The 26202-nt window shown below is 32.5% G+C and overlaps 3 protein-coding genes across 5 annotated transcripts; 1 reads left to right on the plus strand and 2 right to left on the minus strand.

The window, feature by feature from the left end:
* Positions 1-194: 194 nt before the first annotated feature.
* Positions 195-3191, plus strand: LOC123680005 (zinc finger protein OZF-like). Its single transcript, XM_045617636.1, has 4 exons — positions 195-554; positions 604-1218; positions 1280-1439; positions 1493-3191. Exons 1-4 carry the CDS (start codon positions 417-419, stop codon positions 1777-1779), a joined length of 1200 nt encoding a protein of 399 aa, XP_045473592.1. The 5' UTR covers positions 195-416; the 3' UTR covers positions 1780-3191.
* Positions 2744-25425, minus strand: LOC123680015 (innexin shaking-B). Of its 3 annotated transcripts, none has more exons than XM_045617657.1 (4): positions 24774-25423; positions 7643-7862; positions 6197-6246; positions 4148-4280 (listed from the first exon to the last, which is right to left on the minus strand). In XM_045617657.1, the coding sequence occupies exons 1-3, from the start codon at positions 25122-25124 to the stop codon at positions 6218-6220; spliced, it is 600 nt and encodes a 199-aa protein (XP_045473613.1). In that variant the 5' UTR covers positions 25125-25423; the 3' UTR covers positions 4148-4280; positions 6197-6217. The 3 variants fall into 3 exon arrangements, 2 of the variants coding, with proteins under 2 accessions (XP_045473604.1, XP_045473613.1); XR_006747476.1 differs by having other exon boundaries at positions 4152-4280; positions 6164-6246; positions 24774-25425; XM_045617648.1 differs by lacking the exon at positions 6197-6246 and having other exon boundaries at positions 2744-4280; positions 24774-25390.
* On the minus strand, positions 8990-10511 carry LOC123680029 (HAUS augmin-like complex subunit 6). Its single transcript, XM_045617671.1, has one exon. The coding sequence runs from the start codon at positions 10410-10412 to the stop codon at positions 9339-9341; it is 1074 nt and encodes a 357-aa protein (XP_045473627.1). The 5' UTR covers positions 10413-10511; the 3' UTR covers positions 8990-9338.
* Positions 25426-26202: the final 777 nt, after the last annotated feature.

A 26202-nucleotide genomic window follows, 5' to 3' on the forward strand; every position in this document is an offset into this window, starting at 1 on the left:
GTCCATTATTCATTCGAGAATAGATAGTAAATACCACAGAACATTGAATATATCGAATATATACTTATTCATTTATTTATTATTTATTTATTATTTATTTATTTACTCACTTTAACATCCAAATTACAAAAATAATTATATTATCATTATTAGTTCAAATAATTTGACTAACCTAAAATCTTTTGGGCTATGTTATGACATTTGTTCTGAAACGTTTCCTTTTCAAACAAACAAGTGGATGTTTTTCAAAAATTTTCCAATTGTAGGCACCTCTTCTTATTCCTGAAGATGTGTGTCTCAATTGATAATAAATGAAAATGTTTCAATCGATACAAAAAGATTTGGGTGTTACAAGCAAACATTTTTCTTGGAAACTGCATTTCCTGTAAATTGTGATATTGTTTATTAAATTAGAGATGGATAATGTAATTTATATTTGCCGTATTTGTGTAGAACAAAATGAATCTTTAAAAACACTTTCAGAAGTAAATGTTGAATGTGTAAATGATTACTTATCTATTTTGAATGTTCTGAAGATTCTCGTTGGATTTGAGGTAATAATTCAAAGCGATATGAATATATCTATAAAGAGATCCTTTGTAGGTACTTGATTCTACATCATATTATATTTGTGATAGATGTGTAGAACTTGCAACAAGTTTCTATAAATTCAAAGTTTTATGTGATGGATCAAATAAGAAATATAGAAACTATTTAGAACTTTTCAGAACTGTAAAAGTGGAAAAATCATATTCAATAAACACATGTAACACAAGAGACCACCAGTTAAGTGAGGATGACTTGCCTTTATCATTTTTCACAAGTGATTGGAATCAAAGTGATAATGATGTAAAAAAGAGTGAAAAAATAGATTCAGATGATAATCATTTTATAAATAAAGATGAAAATATTACACCGAAAATAAGCAAGAAAAGAACTAGGAACACAAGTAATGAAATTTATCAATTCAGTAACTGTAAATTCTGTAATAAATTATTCAAAAATAAATATGTTTTGATAGCTCATGAAAAAAGGCATGAGAATAAAGGAAAATTTATCTGTAATGATTGTGGAAAAGGATTCGATTCAAAAGGATGTCTGAATAGACATATTAAAGTTCATACAGGTGAGAAAAAATTTCAATGTCAAGAATGTCAGAGAAGTTTTTCATCATCCAATAACCTCAGGCTTCATTCTCGGAGACATAATGGAATTAAGGTAATTTTGAAGTTAAGGGTCACTTTAGAAAGTATATCCTCAAGTAATTCTTACTTTATAGCCATATTTATGTACTCAGTGTGGAAAATCATTCAGTCATCCTACAGGATTAAGTTATCACTTAAGAACTCATTCAAGAGAAAGACCCTATAGATGTGAAATTTGTGGTAAGACTTTTGTGATAAAATGTCATTTGGATCGCCACAAAAAAATTCATACTGGTAACTGCATATAATCTGAAATAAAATTTGTATGAACTGAGGCTCTCTTCTAGGGGAGCGACCATTTGCTTGTAAGCAATGTGATAGAGCTTTCATAAAGAAAATTGACCTTCAAAGACATGAACAAATCCATTCCGGCGAAAGACCTCATACTTGTAAGATTTGCAACAAGTCTTTCCTGAGAATCCTACACCTTAACTATCATATGATGGTGCATACATCAGAACGACCACATAGATGTATGTATTGTGGGAAAGGTTTTATAAGAAGATACAATCTTACTAGTCACGTCAAGAAATACCATTCAGAAGATCCTATTGAGGGAGCCACAGTTTTGTAACTGTTATGTTTCAAACAGCATATTTTGTAAGTTATTTGTAAATTTTATTCCTTAATATTATTTTCAATCAATAAAAGGTAGGGATGATATTTTACTAGAGATGGGTAGACCAAATATCACTTTTTAAAAAAATTCTTCTTGAAGAAATGAATGATATGGACATGTTTCAAATGTTTTTTCAGATTGATTCACAAAAAAATATTTATTCTTGTGAAATTTGAGAGTAACACTTTTTTATTATTGGAAGTTTTGAAGAATTATCATTGTTAAAATGTTCATGAGTTCATGAGTGTTTCAATTTAAAAAATTATTTCCTAGAAAACTTAATGGATTAACATTGAATTAGAAATGTATTGATACAATATTTTCCACTGCTAAGACCTAGCACTTATAGTTTCGTAGTTATTATTTTTTGAATATATTTTTTCTATATGATCTCAATAATCACGCAATTACCTACAAAGAATGATAGTCCCTTGGTTAGCTTGCCGAATTACAAGCATTCATGCAGAAACTGTCTAACACCTAACGCCCACTGGAAGGCAACCTTACCTATGTTAACTTCTTCTGTACATAATTTCTAAATTAATATTTTTGTTTGGTCTTGCTGACCAATGGGCAATGACACAGAGGTCCTATGTTCAAATCCATGAGTGATTTGAGTGAAAATAATGAACCATAGTATAACATTTGCAGCGTTTTTTGATGAATTTATACATATAATATGAAGACACATCGGTTTTTACCGCTTCATTATATGTATCGATGCCTTCCTTCAGCTCTTGAATTCATGTTGTAAAACAATTCAATTTGGAACTCATGTTCTGAATAATCAATTCAATCCTGGAAAATTTTCAAAAACAATGTTTGTATCTGCCCATCACTATATTTTTCGTGTGTTGGAAATTCCAGCAAAACTTTGTTTTGATTTCATTATTTTTATTATGTAAACTAAACTACAAGATAAATTTAAAAATGTTTATTAAAATATAAAATTTGAACAAATTATTATATTATATTTTTGTCTTTATGAAAACTTACATCACAAGTAAATGGAAAAAATTCGGAGTAATTAAAACAAAATAATATAAAGTAATATGTATATACTGCTCTTCAAAAGTTAGGGAGCTCTGAATTTTCCAAACAACATACGTATATAATATTTTGAAATGTATTTTTCTTACTCTACTATGCTACTTGAAACAATGATTTCAAAAGATATATATGAATTTATTCTTAAGTTCCCTAACTTTTGAAAAGTATATTTTGAGGGTGCTATATGAGGCAGTGTTTCATTTTTCGAATAGTATATTTTTATTATAAGGAGAATATTGATATTTTGATAGAGATTTTATTGTCATTTGGAATATATAAAAACTTTTTTACAAAGAATAAATCAATGTATGTTCTGACTTTTGTGTTACTGTGGATTGGTAAAACAATCGGCTAGATTCCATACAAATCTTATACATAATACCTTTCGATTTTATTCCTGGAAATCATCACTAGGAAAATTTAGTGGCCGTTACCATCAAATTGAGCTTTTACAGAAGAACCATATTTGTTTCTTGCGATTGGGTACAGTGACTTAATAAAAAAAAAGTGGCTACACGAGCGGTCTCGTTTTTGATTGGCTGCCGGTTTCTGAGCCTAAACATGGCGACTTTTTGTTTATATTCTGCGTTTACCTGATTTTTGAGAATGTAAGGCTCATTTTATCAAGTAGTCACTTTAGTAGGTATTCTTTAGTTGAATAAATTTGTTCTATATACAAATCTATCAGGCCCAATTATTTTTATTTTGACGAAGTGACAGTTCAGTTTAGTCAATCGTATTCTTGAATTACATGGCTAAGCCCTGTCCCATTCGCCATATTTAGGCTCAATTTGAACGTATTGTCGCCATTATGTTTTATTAAGTCACTGTGCAGTTGGGTTGCTATTTTTCACTAAAGATTATGTGTTAAGGTTCCTGCATGTCGCTCTTAAATCCGGATATATGATGAAAATTATGCCTTGCCAGCTTATTCGCCAGTTCGTGCAGTACATCGCGAAAAATAACCGAGTCCACGTTCTCACCTAGCATATAAAATAGAAACCAGTCCCCCATCTTGCTTCGTCTAACTATCAAGTCGATTGCATCGCTTCTGATCAACCTGTATCGCATGCGCAAGAGGTACACCCGCATTCTAGGCGAAAAGATGATTATCACTCTGAACACAAGCACAAACACTGTCAGGACAGTCAAGATTATGAACCAGAACCACAGGAAAATGTATATTTTCTCGTTGACCACGTTGAGGGGTAGAATACATAGTGAATCGTGTTTCTCGAGGTCGCCGGAAACTCCAAATTTTCGAAAAGTACACTTTGTCATTCGTGGGAAGATTTCCACCATCGGATCCGCACGGTCTTCATCGTCACTATTCAAGAATTCGATCACCCTGAGACCGTAGGTGAGGAAGGCACCATCGAAGAACTTATCCATAAGGAACATTTGGCCTGCAATAAAAATTTCGGTTGTAAAGTGAATGTAAGTCACGAGTGGCTATATCTGGAAAATATTGAAGCATTGTTTTATTTTCAAGCAAGAATTCCATAAAAACGGCGAGCTCCTTCTTTAAGACTACACAGGGCCGTCGCCAGGAGCGGCATACCGGACATTTTGCCGGGGCGTCAAATTGTAGGGGCGCAAAGTCAGTTAATAAAAAAGACTTTTTGCACCTTTAAGATTTTATATCGACAAATATGATTTCATATGAAATTGAAAAGCTGCCTGGGATGAATAGCAGAGGCTTCTTTAAAGAAAATTCATATAAATTAGCCAAAGCGGTAAAGTTTGTATTTTGATGGGGCGCTGAAATGTCTGGCAGCGGCCCTAAGACTACATATATGTTAGTCTGTGAATATACTTTCGTATATTTAGTTAAGCTGGGTTCGATAAGGTCAGATGAAAGTACGTTTAAAACTTGATCAGATAAAAATCAAACTGTGAAAATCCAAAAGATAAACTTATAAAGCTCTTTGGCATATATTATTTGAATTTTTCTGGCTTGAAACTTCAATGAAGCAGATCTTTGTTGATGTAACACTTCACTCAATAAGTTCGAGCCTTAACAGTAAAAACAGATCTTTCCTTTGACTTTATTCGCCAAAAGTCACCTCCAAAAGTGATACAAGCACTTCAAAGCACCAATTATTTTTAATACCTTTTTTGTAGAAACATTCTTCTTTACCTTCATGAAGCTACGTTTACACTTGGCAAAATTCTCTCGCGAAATAATTTCGCGAGGGAATATGGTGTAGCAGGAACGCACACACCGAAGCTATATGGTATGTGCTTTTTCACTTTAAATGCAGTTGATTATTTAAAATTTTTGCGCTGTGTTTTGGGTAGTGCGAAATTTCAACATTAGAGCCAAATTTCTTTCCTTGGAGCGCTATTTTGAGGTATGCAAAAGGGCAGTCATCACTGGGGAGCTAGATTTGAAGAATAAGTTGGGTGGTCAAACACATGAAAACGCAATTTTTTCAATCTGACCATTGTTTCGATCGATTTGTGACAATAAAGGAGCATTGTCCAGATACGAAACTAGGTTTTATCCATTTTTAATATCTACAAATGAATATTCACTTGAACTTCAATATATCCGTCCTAGACTTCACTCGATGTTCTCCGAAATTTTGAGAATTTGGTGCCAATGAGAAGAAAAGGCGGTGTCATCTGTGTGCCAGGCCCGGGACTTATGAGTGATGTGTTATCTACTGATATTTTCTAGTGAGGGTTAACAATTACTTTATCGTTTTTTAAATGTTCCGATATAAATTATTGAATAATTTATAATATTTGTTGTTTATAACTCATTGTAGGAACTCGTACACATAAAGAAGGTGTTGAAAGACTCATTTTTTGTACTTTTTAGTTTAGATTTCAAACACTTAAACATAAATGAAAATGAACAAATAGTGAATAGATAGACAATCTAGTTACTGAATGATGAAATTAAAAAAACAATTAATACTAATTGTTGCCGTTGTTTATTTTATCCGAAATTTTTATATCCTGACAGTTTTAAGGATATTGAATAAACTTATTACTATTTTTTCTGTTATACAAAAAAGTTAATTACATTTGCAATGTAATATATACAATTATATGCTTAATCAAGATAGATGAACAATAGCGAAAAATAGTGACAAGAGGAATATTTTTTTGGCATGAAGACATATATTCAATTAGTTTTCATTGAATCTAATGAAAATGAAGTTTTTCTAGTTATGTATTGAAAAAGAAAATGTATAATCATCGATTATAATGAAATTATTGAATGCTGACATGAAGAACTCATTTGAGTTGGGGATGGTAATCAAAAAATTTTATTTACCTAAACTATACTTCTTTGAAAATCCCTACTTACTTCCATTTTCAATAATTATTCTTAGCAGTAAATCTCTGGAGAGATGTCACCTGCAAAGAAAAAAATAGTGTATCAGTCGAAGAGCAAACTGACGCACAACTTATTTTAAATTGATTAAAAATATACCCTTTAGAATTAGCTAGATTTGAATATAGGAATTAAAACAAGTTTTTTTCGAAAATATTGTTCATCTTTCTTTAGTGTTGTTGAGGTTAATGATCAACTGATTAAAAACATTTTATGACATAGGTATTTTACAACTCTACCTCTCTTATTACTCATTAATAGGGAAGATAGAATATTGGATTAAATAAGTATATTATCGGATTAATAATAATACAAGATAAACGGTTAGTGAAAGATTTATACAGGGGTCGTGAAACTATGGTGCTGATTTGAAACAGAAGATTCGCCGTAAAAAGACTTATCTGTCTTCTAATATTTCAATTGGTGCTTTAATTATTTAGAAAAAAAAATCACGTTTTCAGTTGCAACCAGTGGCGTACAAAAAGAGCATCATGGTCTCTTTTCTCCCCTATTTGCAATGGGTAATCAATTTATTTTGAAAAACAAAATCAGTTGCCACATTGACATAAAAGAGTCATGGCAATTGATTAAAAATGAAAATAGACGACTAGTTATTTATTGAACAATTTATTAAAAATAATTTTATCTGATAAACTGTTCGAACCGTCCACTATTTTTTTGGAAACAATAAGCTCCTAACCCTTTTGAGGAAATTTAATTTGAGGTTTCTTAGAAAAGTTTCATTTATACCTGCTTTCTGTACCTCTGCAAGAAAACAGTTTTGTGAAATACATGTGAAAGTGTCAATGTTTTTTTTTTGGTTGAATATCCAGTTGTTATTTGTACTAGTAATTGGCATTTTACAATTTATTGCTCCGATCAAATTTATTACTATCAATAAAGACGGTTTTATTATTATAATTATTATATGTTTATATTCATTAAAGCGGAATTATCTTGAAAACTATTAGTTTTCTCGGATTCAAACAAGTATACATTTTTTAATCAAAATTTTTGGTAAATGTGGAAAATGCATAATTATTCTGATTTCACCAGTGGCCTAAAAAATAGGGGAGAAAAGGGACCATGATGCCCTTATTGTACGCCACTGGTTGCAACTGAACGTGTGATTTTTTTTTCTAAATAAAACACCTATATTGAGTACAAAAATTCTTTCAAATTTAATTGGAAAATTTTGAAAATTATAATTTTTGAATAAAATTAATATAAATTACTTTTAATTTTTCATATTCAACACTATATGTATCTCTGCAACGAACGATATTTGAGAAAAGATATATTAGGAATTTCTCATTTATTTTCCAATTTCAATGTGGCACCATAGTTTCGCGACACCTTGTATAATGCAATATATTCTCAATGTGTTTATATTATGCCAGGTATAGATTTTGAACTTACCTACAACATTTATCAAGGCCAGAACTTCGCAAAAGAAATACTTGTATGCGTACCAATTGTTGTACCTCAAGTTCTCCCAGAGATAGTCGATCATAAGTTTTTTCTTTTGTTTCTTTTCTATTTCCGAACACACCCCTACGTCCAAATCCATCATTAGAGCGTGGATTTTTCCACCTTCCCAAGATTTCCACATCCATCTGGGAGTATAAAATAGGATAGCCTGTAAATTTTAACCAGTAATTAACGGTTAATCGTAGACAGACTGAATGGCTTTGAACTCTAGCCAACCCTCTCAATCCTCAATGCTGCTTAATCTAATCTAGGTATGAAAAATTTCAGAAAATCACTGATATGGTGTCAGGAACCAAATTTTCAAAAAGTGATATAAAACTTAAGATTTACTTTTTTACTAAGTTATGAAAGGACATCTAGCTTTCTATAACTGAAAATCCATGAAATCTAGGAGTGAAAACGATCTCAATCCATATATATTCACACGAAATCATAAAATCACTTGTTTCAATCATAAACGCATGGGTTTTATTCGTTTCCATTTGAAAAGAGCTTTCGATAATTAAAATAAACACGTATCCATCAAATAAATAACTTTCCTAAGATGATTCAGATATGAAAACAGTAATATTTACTGATGTATCGGCCGCTAAATCTGATATTTATGTCATGTTCTCTCCTCCAGTTATAATGAATAATTCTTACACGGAAAAACTAATTTTAGCTGTTCTAGGGAGTCTCAATGATGCGTCCATATGCAAGTTGAACGAGGCTTAAACGTTCCTCAGCCTATTTTCGTTAAAACATTTTTTCTTTTGAACGTTTAAATGAAAAAAGTCTTACCTTCAGGAAAATATAATTTGAGAAAATATTTTGTGGATATTGATTTTTTTTTATTGAGTTGGTCCAGTAAGTACTCACTACTTAGGTGAAGTAAGCTAAAAAAGTATACTTAGTTATACTTGCACAAGAATTGAAAAAAATCTTCTATAAATCTCAACTTCAACAGAAATTCATTTTGGTGGAAGTGACTTCATTCAATATGGTTTAACATTAAATATATATAAACTTGATTCATATTACCTTTAGGTAAAAATAGTGAAAATCTGATGATTATGGGGAATGACATGAATAAAGATTTTTAATTTTTGAAACTATTTAAGTAGAAATCATGTGATTAAGTTCAATTTTCGATTTTCAACAGTATCGCCTAGTCTGATTTAATTGAAAAAAGTCCAGAAAGAGTCATAAATTTCGTATGATACGAATAGAGAAGATATGAAAAACAAAGTACTGGATACAGGAGAAGATACATGGAAATAATTTCAGAAGATATATTTCTTCTTCAACTTATATAATAACTTTATTAAATTACTAAACTTCACAACTTTCAACTACTCAAATTATAATAGAAATATTTTTGACTTGATTGAGTAAGTAATATTAGAATTTTCTTATGCAAATCTGCATTTCATGAAATGGCACAAACATTTGATGTGGAATTGTGAATATGTATCTGCACATTTCATATTGTTTTGAAATGAATTAAAGCACTGGCTCAATGCATAAAACTAAAATAGGATTTCAAGCAGCGTTTTCTATATTCAGAAAACTTAGGAATATAAATATACATATAATCTACAACAAAAATATATACAATTGCTTATTTTCCTCTAAACTAATTTCAATCTTTGAGCTCTTCGAGAATATCTTTCAACAAAACTTCTGACATATTCAGAGCTTCAACAAATGATTCTTGTTCAAACTTTAAATGCTTTTCAATTTGTTGTAATTCTTTTTTTCTTTCTTCTAACGCTTGAAGGTGTGATTCCAACTCATGAATATCAAACTCTGGCAATTCTGATAACTTTCTTCTCAAATTGATATCAGTTATTTTCAGTGCTTCTGCAAGATCTAATGTTTCTCTATCGTCAAAATTTTCCTTTAAATGCCCTATAAGATTTTTACACTCGTTATAATTATTATTGATTTTTTCAATTGTTTTGAATTTTTCATGTATCTCATTTAATTTTATATCCACTTCTTCATCTGATAATTTATGTTCCATAAGCTTACTTTCCTCAGTTACGATTTCCTCATTAATTTCCTTCAATTCTTGATGAACTGTATATTTTTCTTCTATAGTTTTTTCAGCTTCCGTTTTGAACATTTCAAAGCTTCTGTAGAATTTATCGATTGCTTTACTTGATTCATTATTTATTTCTTGAGTACATTTCATAAGGTTTTGATATACTTTCTCATTTAATTCTTCATTTTTACTATCTTTAGGTTTGTGTAGCAGTTCCACAGGGTATTCTCTTTTCAAATCTTCGAATAATACTAGTTGAGATAATTTGTACATGAAATGGATGAATCTATGGCCTCCTGGGGCAAGTAGATGTGAGGACATCATTACGGGTAAATCAGCATCTTCATATGTCTTATTTAGCTCAGATAGAAATTGGAGTACTTCTTTTCTAAATTTATTCTCTCGATTTATTATATTACCTGTGGGCCATGTAACCAGTTTTTCTTTCGCCATTTGAGGATTCAGAACAGTTAATAAATAATGGATAACATGTAAGAAAGCTGCTTTATTGCTCTTGGCAAACATATCTTTTTTGAAAACAGTCTTAAATTCAGTAGAAGGTTCATGGACTATATTTAGGAGAGCAATATTCGTGTATAGTTTCTCCTGAAGCTCACGATTGATTGTTATATTGGAACCGCTAGGTGTTCCTATTCTGGTAGCATTCATTTTGTTGAGTAATAATTACTGATAGTTGGTACCGTAAAGTTCAACAGATGTTTGTTTTTAAATTTTCAAATTTAGATAGGTTATGTTTGTGTCAGTTAAAATAAGACCACAGAGTAGATAAAGATAACTGTCACGCATAGATCTAAGCGAGTATATGCTGAAACCAAGGGCGTAGATCTTTTTTTTTCTTGGGGGGGGGGGGGTAATCCAAAAACATTTTTTGACGACAACGTTTACTCATATTTGTAATGTGAGAAAAAAGTTTGATAACCAAATTACCAAATTACTCGAAATATTTTTTTTATTACCAATTCGGTTGTTCTCACCTTATACTGGATGTTCCTAAATTAGAGTTACGGAGGAAAATGAGAGATTCCTTGGATAATTTTAGGAATGAAAAGTCCCATGAGTATAAGCCCACAAACGCTTTGTTTTCGAGATACAGGGTGTTTCTAGTGTGTCGTACTTTTTGGCGATGCTTATATCAGTTTATCTAATCTTTATTAATCTTCGCTACAGAGTGGGTATATAAGTACCAAAACTTAGAATTAATTCATTTACTAGCTGGATCTCCATAGTAATTTGGATTTTCCTGAGGATTACTAGAGAGTTGTTTGAAATATTTTTCTCGAAATCGATAGCAGATACGATAAAACTATAACAAACCAAAAAGTGTAGTATTGGACCAGTTTTTCTTTACATTTTTTAAACTACCAGCGGTTCACCAAAAAATAGTTCTGAAGGAAAGAATCAGGCATCCTTCCAGAAAAAATATCACTCTGTGGATTTGCATTTAAAATTAGCATAAAACATGATGAAAATTGGAATATCTACTATGGTAAATTCTAATTAATTATCTTGTGAAGAGAAGGTTCTATGAGAAAAAAACTCAAACTTTAACATATGTATCTCAAAAACAAAGTGTTTGGGGACACATATTATGGGACTTTTTTTCTTGAAATCTGAGAAATCTATCATTTTCATTTGTACCTTCAATTTAGGAACACCGTGTAGATATAGTCAATTCAAAACTGATGTCTTCACAAATGAATTGCAATTTGAATGAAACACAAAATGGTACAACACATCCTACGCGAATTTTCTATGCGAATTACTCAGTTCGATTTTTTTGAACATCAAAAACGAGTTACGAAAACAGGTAAATAGTAATTTACGTAACAAGTCCGGAACATAGTGTTTTTTTGGACGAATAGACAAAATTCCAGGACTCGCTTACGCTCGTCCTGGAAGTCTGTGAGTCCAAAAAAACCATTTTGGGGCGTGTTGCGTACAATATTTTTTCGGCAACCATGTAAAATAACACTATCGCTGCTGCTTTCCATATTTTATTGCGATTGCGATCAAAAAACATGCAAATTTTTGACAACTAATTTCATATGAACTGCCAGCCGTTATCTCGGTTGCTATAGATTCTATTCTTTTCTATTCTATTCTTTTCCTGCCTAGTCCGGAAAGTACGTACTTTCCGGACTAGCTCGGGAAATGCTACTTTCTCAGAGAAAAAGCGTCCGGGAAGTGAGCACTTCCCGGACGGTTGCCGAAAAAAAATATTTGAAGGTTCTGCCGACATTTTGAATATTTGATTCGAAATTCACATCAAATAACTCACGATTCAAACCACAGGCCAATTTTTTTATTGAATTTTATTAAGATGATTTCCTTCGAGATATGAGGAAATAATAAACTATTGTGAAATATGTGCAATTTTTCGTCCATTCTTTATGCCGTACTGCATCTATGAACCTTTTAAATTGACGGCATTCATGTTTATGCAATCTATGAAGAACGTAGTTACGTATTTCCATTGAATAAAAAGGTTTTTTAAGTGAATAATATGGACATTTGTTTTGAAAATTGGCTTTATGATAGCCAAACTGACCGCAGTATAAGTGCATATCTATTCAACTGCCATTTCCTATGCAAATTTTCATGCCAAACAGGGGAAGTTCAGTTTGCAGTTATTTAGTTCCTCCGTGTAACCCAGTCAACAAAGCTTATCGAAATTAAGGAAAGCTTCTGAGCGCGAATTGCACCCTGCATACAGGTGATTCAAAACACGAGGCGACAAATCAAAAAATGTATGCAGGCATATACAGGGTGTTTCCTAAACATGCGGCAAAAATTCAGGGGGTTGTTCCTTGGACTATTCTAAGAATATTTTGTCCTTTGATGATTTTTGAAAAACCTATTTGTTTCGAAGATATAGGGGAAACAAAATTTCAGATAATAACATTTTATTATGAAAAATTACATGAAAATTCAACTCAACCTACAAAAACTGTTGAAAATGACCACCTCTAGCCAGCATACAAGCATCCAATCTTCTCCTCATTGACTGCCGAACCCTTTCAAAAACACCAGGATCATTTCTTATTAAGTTACACCCAGCAATGATCCGATTTCGCAAGTCTTCCACATTTTCTCCTGGAGTGGTATAAACTAATGATTTTAGATGGCCCCATAGGAAATAATCTAAGGGGTTTAAGTCCGGGGAACGAGCAGGCCATAAATGAGGTCCACCTCTTCCAATTAGTAAACACAGTGCGGTACGCATTTTTATTTAAACTATTATTAATTTTAAAAATATGAAAAATGTTGTTCGCCCTGTATCTTCGAAACAAAGAGGTTTTTCAAAAATCATCCAAGGACAAAACATGCTTAAAATAGTCCAAGGAACAACCCCCTGAATTTTTGCCGCATGTTTAGGAAACACCCTGTATTATTCTTGATAAAAATATGAAATAAAATTTTCGCATATGGTTTTGTTATCGAGATATTAGACTTCAAATTTTCTGCATGTCATAACTTTTTAACTTCAATACATAATATGAAAATATAAAAATAATAAAATCAAATGTTCAAAAATACCACCATTTGGTTCGATACAGGCTTGGCAACGCAAAGTAAGGGAATCGTATACTAATTGTCTGTTTTGCCTATTTCGAGTGCATTAATATTTCGTTCCAATAATTGTTCCTGATTATTAATTTATTAGGGAATCTTCAGTTATACTCTCGACAAGTTTTAAATGCTTTGCCATTACAGAACCCTAAACAAAAATTATATCTGCATATTCTTCTTTAGGAAACTGAAATTCAACAAAAAGCTAAACCAACAAAGCAACTTTTTATTGGTAAACAAATATTGTTCTGTAATCTTACTCAAAATTTCGAACGGTTATATTTAAGGAACCTCTACTCGGGTTTTGTCCAATTTACGAACTTAAGAGGGGTCTTCACCATTTCAGCGATCAGTTAAAAATTTAGTACGTTTTATTTTACGCTAGAGACCATCGATTTATATGAGGTTTTTACTATTATTCATTTTAAAAAGTTCGTTTTTTTTATAATTTTTTTGGAATGAAAAAAAAAATGTTTTTTTTTGAAAAATAAATATATGCATGATATAACTTTCCCAACAACATTTTTTTTAATGAATTTTCACATCACAATATTGTCGAAGGCTGAAAATGCGTTTCTTCTGAAATTAAAAATTGAGACGTAAGAAAGTATTTTGAATTCTTGCAAAATATGGTAGAAAAGACGCAAAATCAGAGGCTCCTTTGAGATTGCTTCACTCAACCCAAAAAGTAGTGAGATCTCAAAAACGCTGAGGAGACAGGATCAGTTGAACTTTGGCAGATCACGAGAAAGTCACGTGGTATGTACCGTGGGATTCGTGATCCAAATCTACCTTGTAAATTTTAAGTTTCTAGGTCTTTTCGTCATTTCGTTCATTTCCATGTCGATCGTTTCACCAGAAACTGTCATTTTTTGACAAGTGACAAATTTAATCTACGCCATTACTAAAAGTGGAACGATACACGATTCAAGAATACATTGAAATTATTAAAATCCGCTACAAAAATAGTGACAATTTTGCATTTGCAAAACTAAAGCACTTTTGGGTTGTCGTGAAGCATCTTCTCGTCCGGCAATAGTGAAACTGATGGAAAAATTTGTATTGTTGAGACAAGTTAGTGATATAAAGAATTGAAACCGCTCAAGAATATCCCCCGCAACCCCCAGTGCTGACGAAAACCCAGGTTTTTCAATTTCTCGTCGATTTTAGGAATTAAGCATTTCATAAACAACAATTGGAAAATATTAATATGGACGACGTTTCAACTATGTCTATTCCAATGCTCCACAATCGATTAAAGACCTTGAAGATGGAATTTGTGAAGTTGGCATTCCTTCCTCTTCACAATGAAATGAACATCCTTTGATTTTACTCGAAAGATACTCGTTTATTTTCAATATCAAAATGAAACTTCTTACTGGAAAACCCTCTAGATTCTCTTCTCAATTATAGTAACCTGAAAGTATTTGGAAATTAAACTGTGTTATTTGTTGAAACGATGATGACGTCTGTTACGAATGTTTCAAATTGAAAATGTCAATTCTCCAACGGAAGAACATCATATTCATCGCACCTGTCAAAGACAGTGATTTCTTGAGAAATGCAATAGGAGACATCTGTTACTTTCAGTTCAAAACAATTACGTAAATTTAAGAAATATAAACGGATATCTCTATTTATAGAATCTAATGAAATGTTTGTTGTTGCGAAGGAATATAATTTTCTGCAGATCGATAGGGGAACAGAGAATTCGTTAGTTGATTATTCAATGGAAAAAATTCAAGACAATGAAATTTTTTTTCTTCGGTGAGGTTCCTTCCACGTGATGCTGATGAGTTTTGTCAGACTGACCAAAAATTGATTCATTAATTTCGCTTATTTTGATACTTCCCCCCTCGAAGAGAAAAATATCATACAGGGTGTTCCTGAATTGGAGGTACAAACAAAAATGACAGATTCCTCGGATCAATTCAAGAAAAAAGTCTTACAAACATGGGTAAACCCTTTGTTTTCGAGATACAGAGTGTTAAACTTGCATTTTTTTTTTCGCTCGTAGCACCTTCCCTCCACAAGATATTTATCTTTAATTCAGCTCAGATATTCCAAATGAAGTTTTTATCATGTGATTTGCTAATTTTGAATGCACATATACAAGGTGAAATTTTTCTGGAACATACCCGCTTCTTTACTCCAAAATTTTTCTTGGTGGACCCCTGTAAGTTAAAAAAATGTAAAAAGAACTTTTGATCCAGTACTACACTTTTTCGTTTCTTCTTGTTTTGTCGTATATGCTATCGGTTTCGATAAAAAATTTCAAACAATTCTCTCGTAATCCAAATTATTAAAAAGATCCAGTTATTAAGCTATAGTGAATAAATTAATTCTAAGTTTTGGTACTTATTCACCCAATATACAGGGTGTTTCCTAAACATGCGGCAAAAATTCGTGTATCGTTCCACTTTTAGTAATGGCGTAGATTAAATTTGTCACTTGTCAAAAAATGACAGTTTCTGGTGAAACGATCGACATGGAAATGAACGAAATGACGAAAAGACCTAGAAACTTAAAATTTACAAGGTAGATTTGGATCACGAATCCCACGGTACATACCACGTGACTTTCTCGTGATCTGCCAAAGTTCAACTGATCCTGTCTCCTCAGCGTTTTTGAGATCTCACTACTTTTTGGGTTGAGTGAAGCAATCTCAAAGGAGCCTCTGATTTTGCGTCTTTTCTACCATATTTTGCAAGAATTCAAAATACTTTCTTACGTCTCAATTTTTAATTTCAGAAGAAACGCATTTTCAGCCTTCGACAATATTGTGATGTGAAAATTCATTAAAAAAAATGTTGTTGGGAAAGTTATATCATGCATATATTTATTTTTCAAAAAAAAACATTTTTTTTTTCATTCCAAAAAAATTATAAAAAAAACGAACTTTTTAAAATGAATAATAGTAAAAACCTCATATAAATCGATGGTCTCTAGCGTAAAATAAAACGTACTAAATTTTTAACTGATCGCTGAAATGGTGAAGACCCCTCTTAAGTTCGTAAATTGGACAAAACCCGAGTAGAGGTTCCTTAAATATAACCGTTCGAAATTTTGAGTAAGATTACAGAACAATATTTGTTTACCAATAAAAAGTTGCTTTGTTGGTTTAGCTTTTTGTTGAATTTCAGTTTCCTAAAGAAGAATATGCAGATATAATTTTTGTTTAGGGTTCTGTAAAGGCAAAGCATTTAAAACTTGTCGAGAGTATAACTGAAGATTCCCTAATAAATTAATAATCAGGAACAATTATTGGAACGAAATATTAATGCACTCGAAATAGGCAAAACAGACAATTAGTATACGATTCCCTTACTTTGCGTTGCCAAGCCTGTATTTTTGAACATTTGATTTCATTATTTTTATATTTTCATATTATGTATTGAAGTTAAAAAGTTATGACATGCAGAAAATTTGAAGTCTAATATCTCGATAACAAAACCATATGCGAAAATTTTATTTCATATTTTTATCAAGAATAATACAGGATGTTTCCTAAACATGCGGCAAAAATTCAGGGGGTTGTTCCTTGGACTATTTTAAGCATGTTTTGTCCTTGGATGATTTTTGAAAAACCTCTTTGTTTCGAAGATACAGGGCGAACAACATTTTTCATATTTTTAAAATTAATAATAGTTTAAATAAAAATGCGTACCGCACTGTGTTTACTAAGTAGGTACAATTTATTTTTAAATTTGTTTAACAACATTCCAATTACTAAAAACGGCCAGTTTTTTGACTAAAAATTGATAAGTGCAGATGGTAAAGGAATACAGATTAAACCCGGTTTTCATTTGAATTCGTTTTGTGATGTATTAGCAATTAACATTTTATCTTTGACTATTATGAATCGCTATACAAACACCGAGATGACTGACATGCATTTCATTTATGGACTTGCTGATGGAAATTCATTAAAAGCTAGGAGGTTGTCCATTGAACGATTTCCTGGGCGTAATATTCCTGACAGAAAATTGTTTCAAAATATTCATCAACGTCTGCATGAAACAGGCGCATTGAAAAAAATGGGGGGACCAGGAAAACCAAACACAGTAAGAACGGTGGAACTGGAAGAGAATGTGCTGGACATGATCGAAGAAGACCCTAGTACTTCTACTCGAAAAATTTCCAATACTTTGAATGTGAGTAATAAGACTGTTTGGAAAATTCTTAAAGACAATTTGTTATACCCATACCATATGCAACGCGTTCAGGCACTTATTCCTACTGATTTTCCCCCACGTATTGCATTTTGTCAATGGCTTTTAACCACATTAGTTCAAATTCCTCAATTACTGACGCTGATTCTTTTTACCGATGAAGCGAATTTCTCAAGAAATGCAATAAGAAATTTTCATAACAACCATGTATAGGCCGACGAAAATCCACATGAGGTAATTGAAGATCGTTTTCAACATCAGTTCTCATTGAATGTTTGGGTTGGTATTGTGGGTGACTGCCTAATAGGGCCGATATTTTTACCAGAAAGACTTACCGGGGACGTGCATCGCAACTTTTTAGAACAAACGTTACCTCTGTTTTTGGAGGATGTACCATTGGCAATAAGACATGCAATGTGGTTTATGCACGATGGTGCACCAGCGCATTTTAGTTTGGTTGCTCGTGAGTTTTTAACATTAACATACGGAGATCGCTGGATTGGAAGAGGTGGACCTCATTTATGGCCTGCTCGTTCCCCGGACTTAAACCCCTTAGATTATTTCCTATGGGGCCATCTAAAATCATTAGTTTATACCAGTCCAGTAGAAAATGTGGAAGACTTGCGAAATCGGATCATTGCTGGGTGTAACTTAATAAGAAATGATCCTGGTGTTTTTGAAAGGGTTCGGCAGTCAATGAGGAGAAGATTGGATGCTTGTATGCTGGCTAGAGGTGGTCATTTTCAACAGTTTTTGTAGGTTGAGTTGAATTTTCATGTAATTTTTCATAATAAAATGTTATTATCTGAAATTTTGTTTCCCCTATATCTTCGAAACAAATAGGTTTTTCAAAAATCATCAAAGGACAAAATATTCTTAGAATAGTCCAAGGAACAACCCCCTGAATTTTTGCCGCATGTTTAGGAAACACCCTGTATATCAGAGATTAATGAATATCCAATAAACTGGTATAATCATCACAAAAAAGTGGGACATCCTGTATCTTGAAAACAAAGCATTTGTGGGGCCATGTTTGTAGGATTTTTTTTTCTTAATTTATTGAAGGAATCTCTCATTTTCCTTTGTATCTCCAATTTAGGAACGGTTACGATTACCAGAGAGAAAAACTTAATTTTAATTTTTAAGCAAGATTTAGACTGAGGATAAACTCGGTTCTAACGAGATTGTCGAAGATATTCGAAAGCAAAGATCAGTCTTCTTATATAATATTTTTATCAAAGAATCATATTTTTTTCAACTCAATCTCCTACGCTATGGAAAAAGACCTCGTGGTGAAATCTATGATTAAATGGCACTTCCTGAATACAATCAATTATAACTTTCAATTCTAGTGAATGGTGATAATATATTCCGTCTAGACATATATCGCAGACAGGTACATAAAAACCATACTGTAGTAATTAATAATTGAAAATTTTTTAAACTAATAGACGTTATAAATTGTTGTGGGAATTGAGTAGGTTGCTGTCAAATGTACCTATTAATATGAAGTAGGTTAGTATCAAATAAACTTGCAAAAAAAAATTTCATTTACATTTCCATAATTTTTCGAGGGTTTTCATTAACTTGGAGGGAAAGGGTCTCCTGTTCTGGTATTAGAATTTTTTTCAGATTCACAGTTTTAACATAGACAAATTCTTAGGTTTAAAACAAATATGCATTTCATTGACATAATAAAGGTGTCATCTAGGGTTACCTACATGCTACATGATCTTCGAGGCCCCTTGATCTGAATCCACTGGATTATTACGTTTTTGGATACTTCAAGGGCTAAGTGGACTTACTCCAGAAAAAACTGGATGCGAATGGGATTGGAGGAAATTCAAGAATATCGAAAAAAAGTTCAAAGTTTAAATTTCGTGCGGAATTTTAAGCTGATGACATCTTCAGGAGAAGAGAACATTAAAAAAAAATATTGAAAAAGATGTACCCAATTTTTTCGTGAGCTCAAAACCAAAGGATATTTTGAGTGTAGATATAAAATAACAATTCTGCTTCGTCTGAAACTTGAAATTAATCACAACATCAGAAAAAATAGGCCAATATTTCTGTGATTACAGATGCGACTGGGTCGATATTTTACGTGTACAGGGTGGGCAATTTTCGATGTTTTACCACTACAGTCACTTAAGTCAGAGGAGATAGACAAAATTTGATACCCAATTCTCGTTCTATTTTTCTGATGAACTAACAAGAGTAATATTAATTTTTGGCCACCTTCTTTTGTTCCTGAGACCCGAGTTGAAAGCGAAAATTACAAAAATGGCGATATCGAAAAAAATTATATCTCCGCTTATATTGATGAGAGAGCTCTGAAATTAAAACGTTATTAAGGCACTTTTTTAAGTATAATCCAGTGGGGTGCCCTTCTTTTTAGCAGGATATTTAATTACAAAGCTTTGACCCAAAGTAGTTTTCTTTAATGGAACACTAGATTTATGTGCCATTTTTTGAAAGCAAAATTTGAAAAATATACAACATCGTATGGTTTGTCAATATACTATACAGAGAGGGCCATTGAAAACGAAACAGCGGCTCTGTAAGTCGGCAGAACCGAGTTATATAAAAACGCTCGGACACGTCAACAACATATTCGAGGGGGACATCGTTCGCGATGACATTCACCCGAAATACATTCCATCCCTCGGAGCTGTGACCGCCACCCCTAAATTTTTAAATGGCACCATATGGCAAGTGATACCTCATTTGAAAGATAGTTTTCTTCTCAATATCAAGCAACAGAAATAAATCAATTCTATCGATTCGTTTTCGAGATATAGAAACTTGAAGTTGGGAAATAACTTTTTATTCACTCAATCAATAAAAATAAGATCTAACATTGCAACTGTTTAAAGATAATTATCATTGTCAAGGAATTAAATGATCTAACTGTTTACCACCCATTTCCATACAATAGTACAAGTTCTGTTCAAAATGAGACCTCACATTTCGTAGCATTTCCGGCGTTATTCGACGGCATTCTTCAATAATTCTACGTCGTAAATCTTCCAGAGATTCTGGTTCGGTTGCTTAGATTTTGTTTTTCAAGTGACCCCACAGGAAAAAGTCGAGTGGGGTTAAATCTGGAGATCTGGCTGGCCACCCTATAGCGCCTCTTTTTCCAATCCAATTTCCAGGAAACATTCTATCTAAAAACTTGTTGAAATTTCAAGTGCTCTTCATGGTAACGATTGAGTGATTAAAAAGTTATTTCCCAACTTCAAGTTCCTATATCTCGAAAACGAATCGATAGAATTAATTTATTTTTGTTGTTTGATATTAAGAAGGAAACTACCTTTCAAATGAGGTATCACTTGCCATATGGTGCCATTTAAAAATTTAGGGGTGGCGGTCACAGCTCCGAGGGATGGAATGTATTTCGGGTGAATTTCATCGCGAACGATGTCCCCCTCGAAAATGTTGTTGACGTGTCCGAGCGTTTTTATATAACTCGGTTCTGCCGACTTACAGAGCCGCTGTTTCGTTTTCAATGGCCCTCTCTGTATATAATCAATATACATGAATAAAAGAAAATGGTCGAAAACATTTTTTCATCTAAGATTCTCGACTCTCGATATTCCTATGGTTCCAATTGTTGATGAGCACAGAAAAATAGAACTTCTTGTAATAAAAGTAGGTAGTCTCCTTCCGTCAACACTTGAAACCATAGAAATATTGAGACTCTAAGATATCTAAGATAAGATAAGATCTAAGATAATTTATATTTTAGCGGCAATTGGTTTGAATGTAACACCCTGTAGTTTGTTACATTTTTAGATGAATAAAAATGTATAAGAATATGAAATAATTTCTTTCATATTCTGTCTGCTAGACCACAAGTACCTAATATGTTTGGAAACATCATTTTTATTAATCTAAAAATGTAGCAAACTACAGGGTGTTACATTCAAATCAATTGACTCTAGACAATAAGTATTTTTGATAATATTGTAAATTGAACTAATAGAGAATGTTACGCGTTACTTTATGAGCACACGAAAAACGATTGTATTTTTGTCCACCCTGTACCAATTGAAATCAACATGTGATACATTTTTAGAATCAGCTCAGCTAGAGTAATCCGAAAATCGAGACAAAATGGGGGTGATCTATTTAAAAAAAAATGACGGTGATGTCATTACTCGAAAGTAATTCACCCTGTATATTAGATCATTATTTTAAAATACGGTAAATTAAAATAAAAAATCGACGTGTTTCAGGAATATTTCTTAAAATGGTCTGTTTAGCTAAAAATGAAATTTCTTCCATAATTTACGTACACAGTGTATATATTTTTTCGATATCGCCATTTTTCCAATTTTCGCTTTTAACTCGAAAACAAAATAAGGTGTCCAAAACTGAATACTACTCTTATTAGTTTTTTTCAGAAAAAGAGAACGAGATTGGGGTATCAGATTTTATCTCCTCTGATTCAAAAGTTGTAGTGCTAAAACATCGAAATTTGCCCACCCTGTACATTTCATTTCATTTCAAGCTTCCCACGTAACTTCATGTTTATAACGTTTTCGGAACCATATAAAATTCTAGCAGCATATCCAAAAAAATATGAAGGCAGTCAGAAGTCAGGAGATTATTGGCGTATGAATGAATGTGCATTCACAATTTTCAGACTTCCTTAATTTTCTTTAAAATTGCATAAATAACCTATTAGTGTCGTACCTATATGTACTAAAAGTTGAATCATGCTTCATATTCCTAGTATACCTACAAGGTATACTAGGAATATGAAGCAAATTACAATTCATACAAATTACGAATCATAATACCTAGTAGGTACTTCCTCAATCAGGATTTCATTTACCATGATTATTGCTATTTATGCAAATAGAAATTGTACTCGACTGATTCGCCTTCCTATTGATTTTGTGATTTATTTTTAACAGAGACTTCAAAAATAATATCATGAGTAATCAACGCCCATGTAAACTTAAGTTTAAATGTCCGGCAGATAAAAATACAACAGATTTTCTGCGGAACCTAACAAAGAATTATTGGGATTGCAAATAATCGTCTTTCTTGAATGATTAAGATATAAACATATCATTTTCATTGTGGTGAATTTATCTTTATCTGTCATCGTGATTTATGAGATTTTAAACACCAGAATTGATGATTTCAGGCACTCGTATGTTGTTCACACAAGGTTGAAAAATATGGTGTTTTCAGATTTGGTTTATTAGTTTTGCTTCATGAACTATTTGGAAATTCTTCTTTTTTGATTTTAGATTTGAAAATGTGTTTTTTTCAATAATTCGGAGATATTGTCTGAATATAGGTGTTATTTTTAAGGAATAGATATGCTTCGAAAGCATAGACGAAGCTTTCTACAGAAAAGGCAAAAAGAAAAGTTAGAAGAGCGTTGGAGTAAGTACATTTATCATTCTTGAAGACGATTATATTTAAAAATGGAGTCAAATTTTCAAAAAAAAAATTGTTTTTACTGGTTAGATTCGGGTAGATAAAAGTAATTCATCTACTCAAAAGCCCTCCTAACTGTCCTCTAGAGTCTATAGAGTCACGAGAAATTCGAATGTCATTTGTTAAAAAGTTTTTATATTTTTAAGATGGACAAAAAATAAATTTTGTATTATAAATGCAATATGGTATATTCCGTGTGCGAATCATTGTAAATATTGAATATTTCGACTAAAAGGATTCCCCTCAGTGGAAACTAAACTAATGCATTTTGCACTTCCATAAAAAATTTCGGTTAGAGATTCACGGCTTGACTTGATATTCAAGCTACTTGAATCATCATTGAAGTCAAGTAATAGTTTTTCAATGTTAAGTCAAGTACTTGATAAATAAATACTTGACATTGAAAAACTACTATTTGACCTGGACTCGACTAGATTTCAAGTCAAGCCCAAGTCAATTTGACTTGATTTCAAGTCAAGCCCGAGTCAAGTAGCTTGAATATCAAGTCAAGCCCTAATTTCGGTTTGAAAACTCAACATTTGAAAAAATGTAGATGTCCCCATTATTTTAAGAATTTAATGAGACCCCTTAACTTAGTATTGTTCTCCGGGGGAAAATTTCGACATCTAGGGGGGTAGTCAAAAATTCGTTTCGATTATGAGATATCGTTTTTTCTTCGTAGAGGTATTGGACATACTCCGGGGGGGTTATTACCCCCTCCCAATCGGACACCTGTTGGATTCAACACTGTCATGCATTCTTCGCTAGTTTCAATTTTTTTTGAATTATACAGTGATGATGCCAGAGAAATTGGTTTAATGAATAAGATCATTGAAATTTTTGTATCATAAGCAAAAAATAATTAATGACAAAGATGGAAATGAAACTGTTCAATGAATATAACAAGCGTATTCGAGTTCAAAAATTAAGAATCTATACATGTGTATAATTTGAAAGGTTCGAATAAATATTGAATGAATATTTTTATGAAATATGTCGAATGAAATTTAGAAAATGTCAAATATTTGTAGAGACTAACCTCTTGCGAAGAACATAAATTTTTAGTTTTGATCAGTATTATTTTGAGTAACTTGATGATGGATATTTTCAATAAAAAATCATTGGCAATCCATTGTTTTTTTCGAAAAGAATGAAAATTTTTCTCAATGATTTTTTGCTTCCTAATTTGAGAGATCGCTGAGTTCTTGTATGTAGCCATCTCGTGATATATAAAAGGATTACCTATCAATTACAAGGAGAGATTATTGCAAACAAAGATTTACTAACAAACAACAATTAGTATTTTCGAAGATGACAAAATCATCGATGTGATTCCGTAGACTAGTTACTTCTTCAAACATCGTAAAATACTGAAAACGGGAACACGGAATATTTCATATACAATAATACCTATCTTTTAAAAAATGTGTTGTACCAGCTAATTTAAACTTCTTTCATATTGTAAATGAAGCGAAAACAGACTGATGTTTAAATGATGCACCAATTAATTTCCTTAAATATTGACACAAATTGATTGTTTTCGTTTTATCGAAATTGATGCCTGTGATCATATAATTGAGATGCAGACATATGTTTACATCCATTTATTATGCTGTTGTCTATCACAACGATGCATACTTTGAAGCTGTTTCAACAAGGAAAAATTTCCTTTTTACCATTTCCCAAATCAAACAAACGAAATATCACAATGTTCACGGGCATTGTAAAGTTAATCTTAATGGCGATGTGTGTATATAAACGTTAAAAATAGTTGCCCTCAATATGCTTAATTCACTCTCTTACTTACTTGGAAAAACAAACAGAAGCAAACCCATTGGTAATACCGATACAACTTCTTTTCTCTATCTTGGGTGGTGGTTCCTAACCCTGGGTAACCTCCGTTTCTGTTGGACTGGGTGGGTTCCACCAAGGTGAAGGTGGAATGGATCCAGCAGTAGGTGTTGAGGACGTCTTCCGGGATGTCTTTGGTGTGGATGCAGTCTATGGGGTTCCCAACGTATTGTCTGGTGGTTACGATCAGGCTGAAGGCTATGAGGATCAGCACGGTAAGGGAGTAGTGTAAACGGAAGACAGGGGAGTCTATGTGGATGTGGCTCACTCGTATAAGGGACTTGAGGCCGCGGAAGATATCCAGCATTGTTAATATGGCGAATTCGGATTCTCGCACCGCTCTAGAGCGCGCTCATGACAGACGGAAGACGTCGGTTTTCACATGGTTTAGACGTCGGAAATTCGACGGAGCACGGAGTTCGGACTGTTTCTGGGAAGTTTGAGTGGTTCCTGTGTTTTTTCGGGAGAAGGCGGGCATCACCTCTATCCAGTTTAGTTATAAATAAATACGTTGTAAAACATGCGCGCACTGGCGTCCGACGGGTTGGTCGGAAGGCTCGTATGGAATTGTTACTTATTTACGATCGCTTTCGTTTTCGATGGAAATGAGGTGTTGAATGGGAAATTAATACGCGTTTTTCCGTAAGTTTTCCTTTTCGTAATCTCTGGGGGTGGAATGGTGCAGTAGAGATGTTGCAGTAATTTCGATACGTGAAGATGTTCGATTTGGCTTTCGTGTTTTTATCGGTGAATTTTTGGAGTTGTTGGAAGAGAAAAAAAAATAGGAAGCACTGACTGCACCCTCAAGTGTGTATATCAGGTGCCCTTAATCAGTTATCTATTGAGGGGATATCAAAATCCCTATGAGCTAGAAAAAATGAATGGCACATTTTCGGGCTCGATTTTTGAGAAAATTAATTTGGTGAAAACCGCAACCATAGAAATTCAACTGCATAAACTCATTAGTTTTTTAGTGAAAAACAAGTGGTTTATACCACTTTGGGATTTGAAAGGTTTATCGTATCTCAATTATTTCACTGATGAATATAAACATTTTTAAAATTCTTACATTCGGATGAAAAAAATAAAAGAAAAGCCTTTAAGAGTTAAAAAAAAACATATATTTTGTGTATTTCACTGGTCATTTACACTTTTTTGGTACACCCTATGTTTTCAGAAATAATTTGAGGATGTAGCTCTAGCGGAGCCTAATGATACTATGTCGACAAAATTTAAAAAATTCTAGCGCTTAAGCTTGACTGTAATAGAACCCCTGTATACACGCAAAATTTCTACTCTTTTGGATCTGTTGTCACTGAAATATTAGGTTTTTTTCGATATTTTACTGGCATTTTCTGGGGTTCTGGAGACGTTATTAACACAAC

The sequence above is a fragment of the Harmonia axyridis genome, chromosome 1 (genome assembly GCF_914767665.1).
Source record: "Harmonia axyridis chromosome 1, icHarAxyr1.1, whole genome shotgun sequence".
NCBI lineage: Eukaryota > Metazoa > Arthropoda > Insecta > Coleoptera > Coccinellidae > Harmonia > Harmonia axyridis.

Excerpts from the sequence above, each read along its gene's own strand:
- LOC123680029 (XM_045617671.1), bottom strand. The coding sequence starts at position 10,412 with ATGAATGCTACCAGAATAGGAACACCTAGCGGTTCCAATATAACAATC.
- LOC123680015 (XM_045617648.1), bottom strand. The coding sequence starts at position 25,124 with ATGCTGGATATCTTCCGCGGCCTCAAGTCCCTTATACGAGTGAGCCAC. Across the intron at positions 7,863-24,773 it reads GCTTCTGTTTGTTTTTCCAA|GCTATCCTATTTTATACTCC; the intron begins GTAAGTAAGAGA and ends TAAAATTTACAG. Across the intron at positions 4,281-7,642 it reads GGCCTTGATAAATGTTGTAG|GCCAAATGTTCCTTATGGAT; the intron begins GTAAGTTCAAAA and ends TTTTTATTGCAG.
- LOC123680005 (XM_045617636.1), top strand. The coding sequence starts at position 417 with ATGGATAATGTAATTTATATTTGCCGTATTTGTGTAGAACAAAATGAA. Across the intron at positions 555-603 it reads AGATTCTCGTTGGATTTGAG|GTACTTGATTCTACATCATA; the intron begins GTAATAATTCAA and ends GATCCTTTGTAG. Across the intron at positions 1,219-1,279 it reads GGAGACATAATGGAATTAAG|CCATATTTATGTACTCAGTG; the intron begins GTAATTTTGAAG and ends CTTACTTTATAG.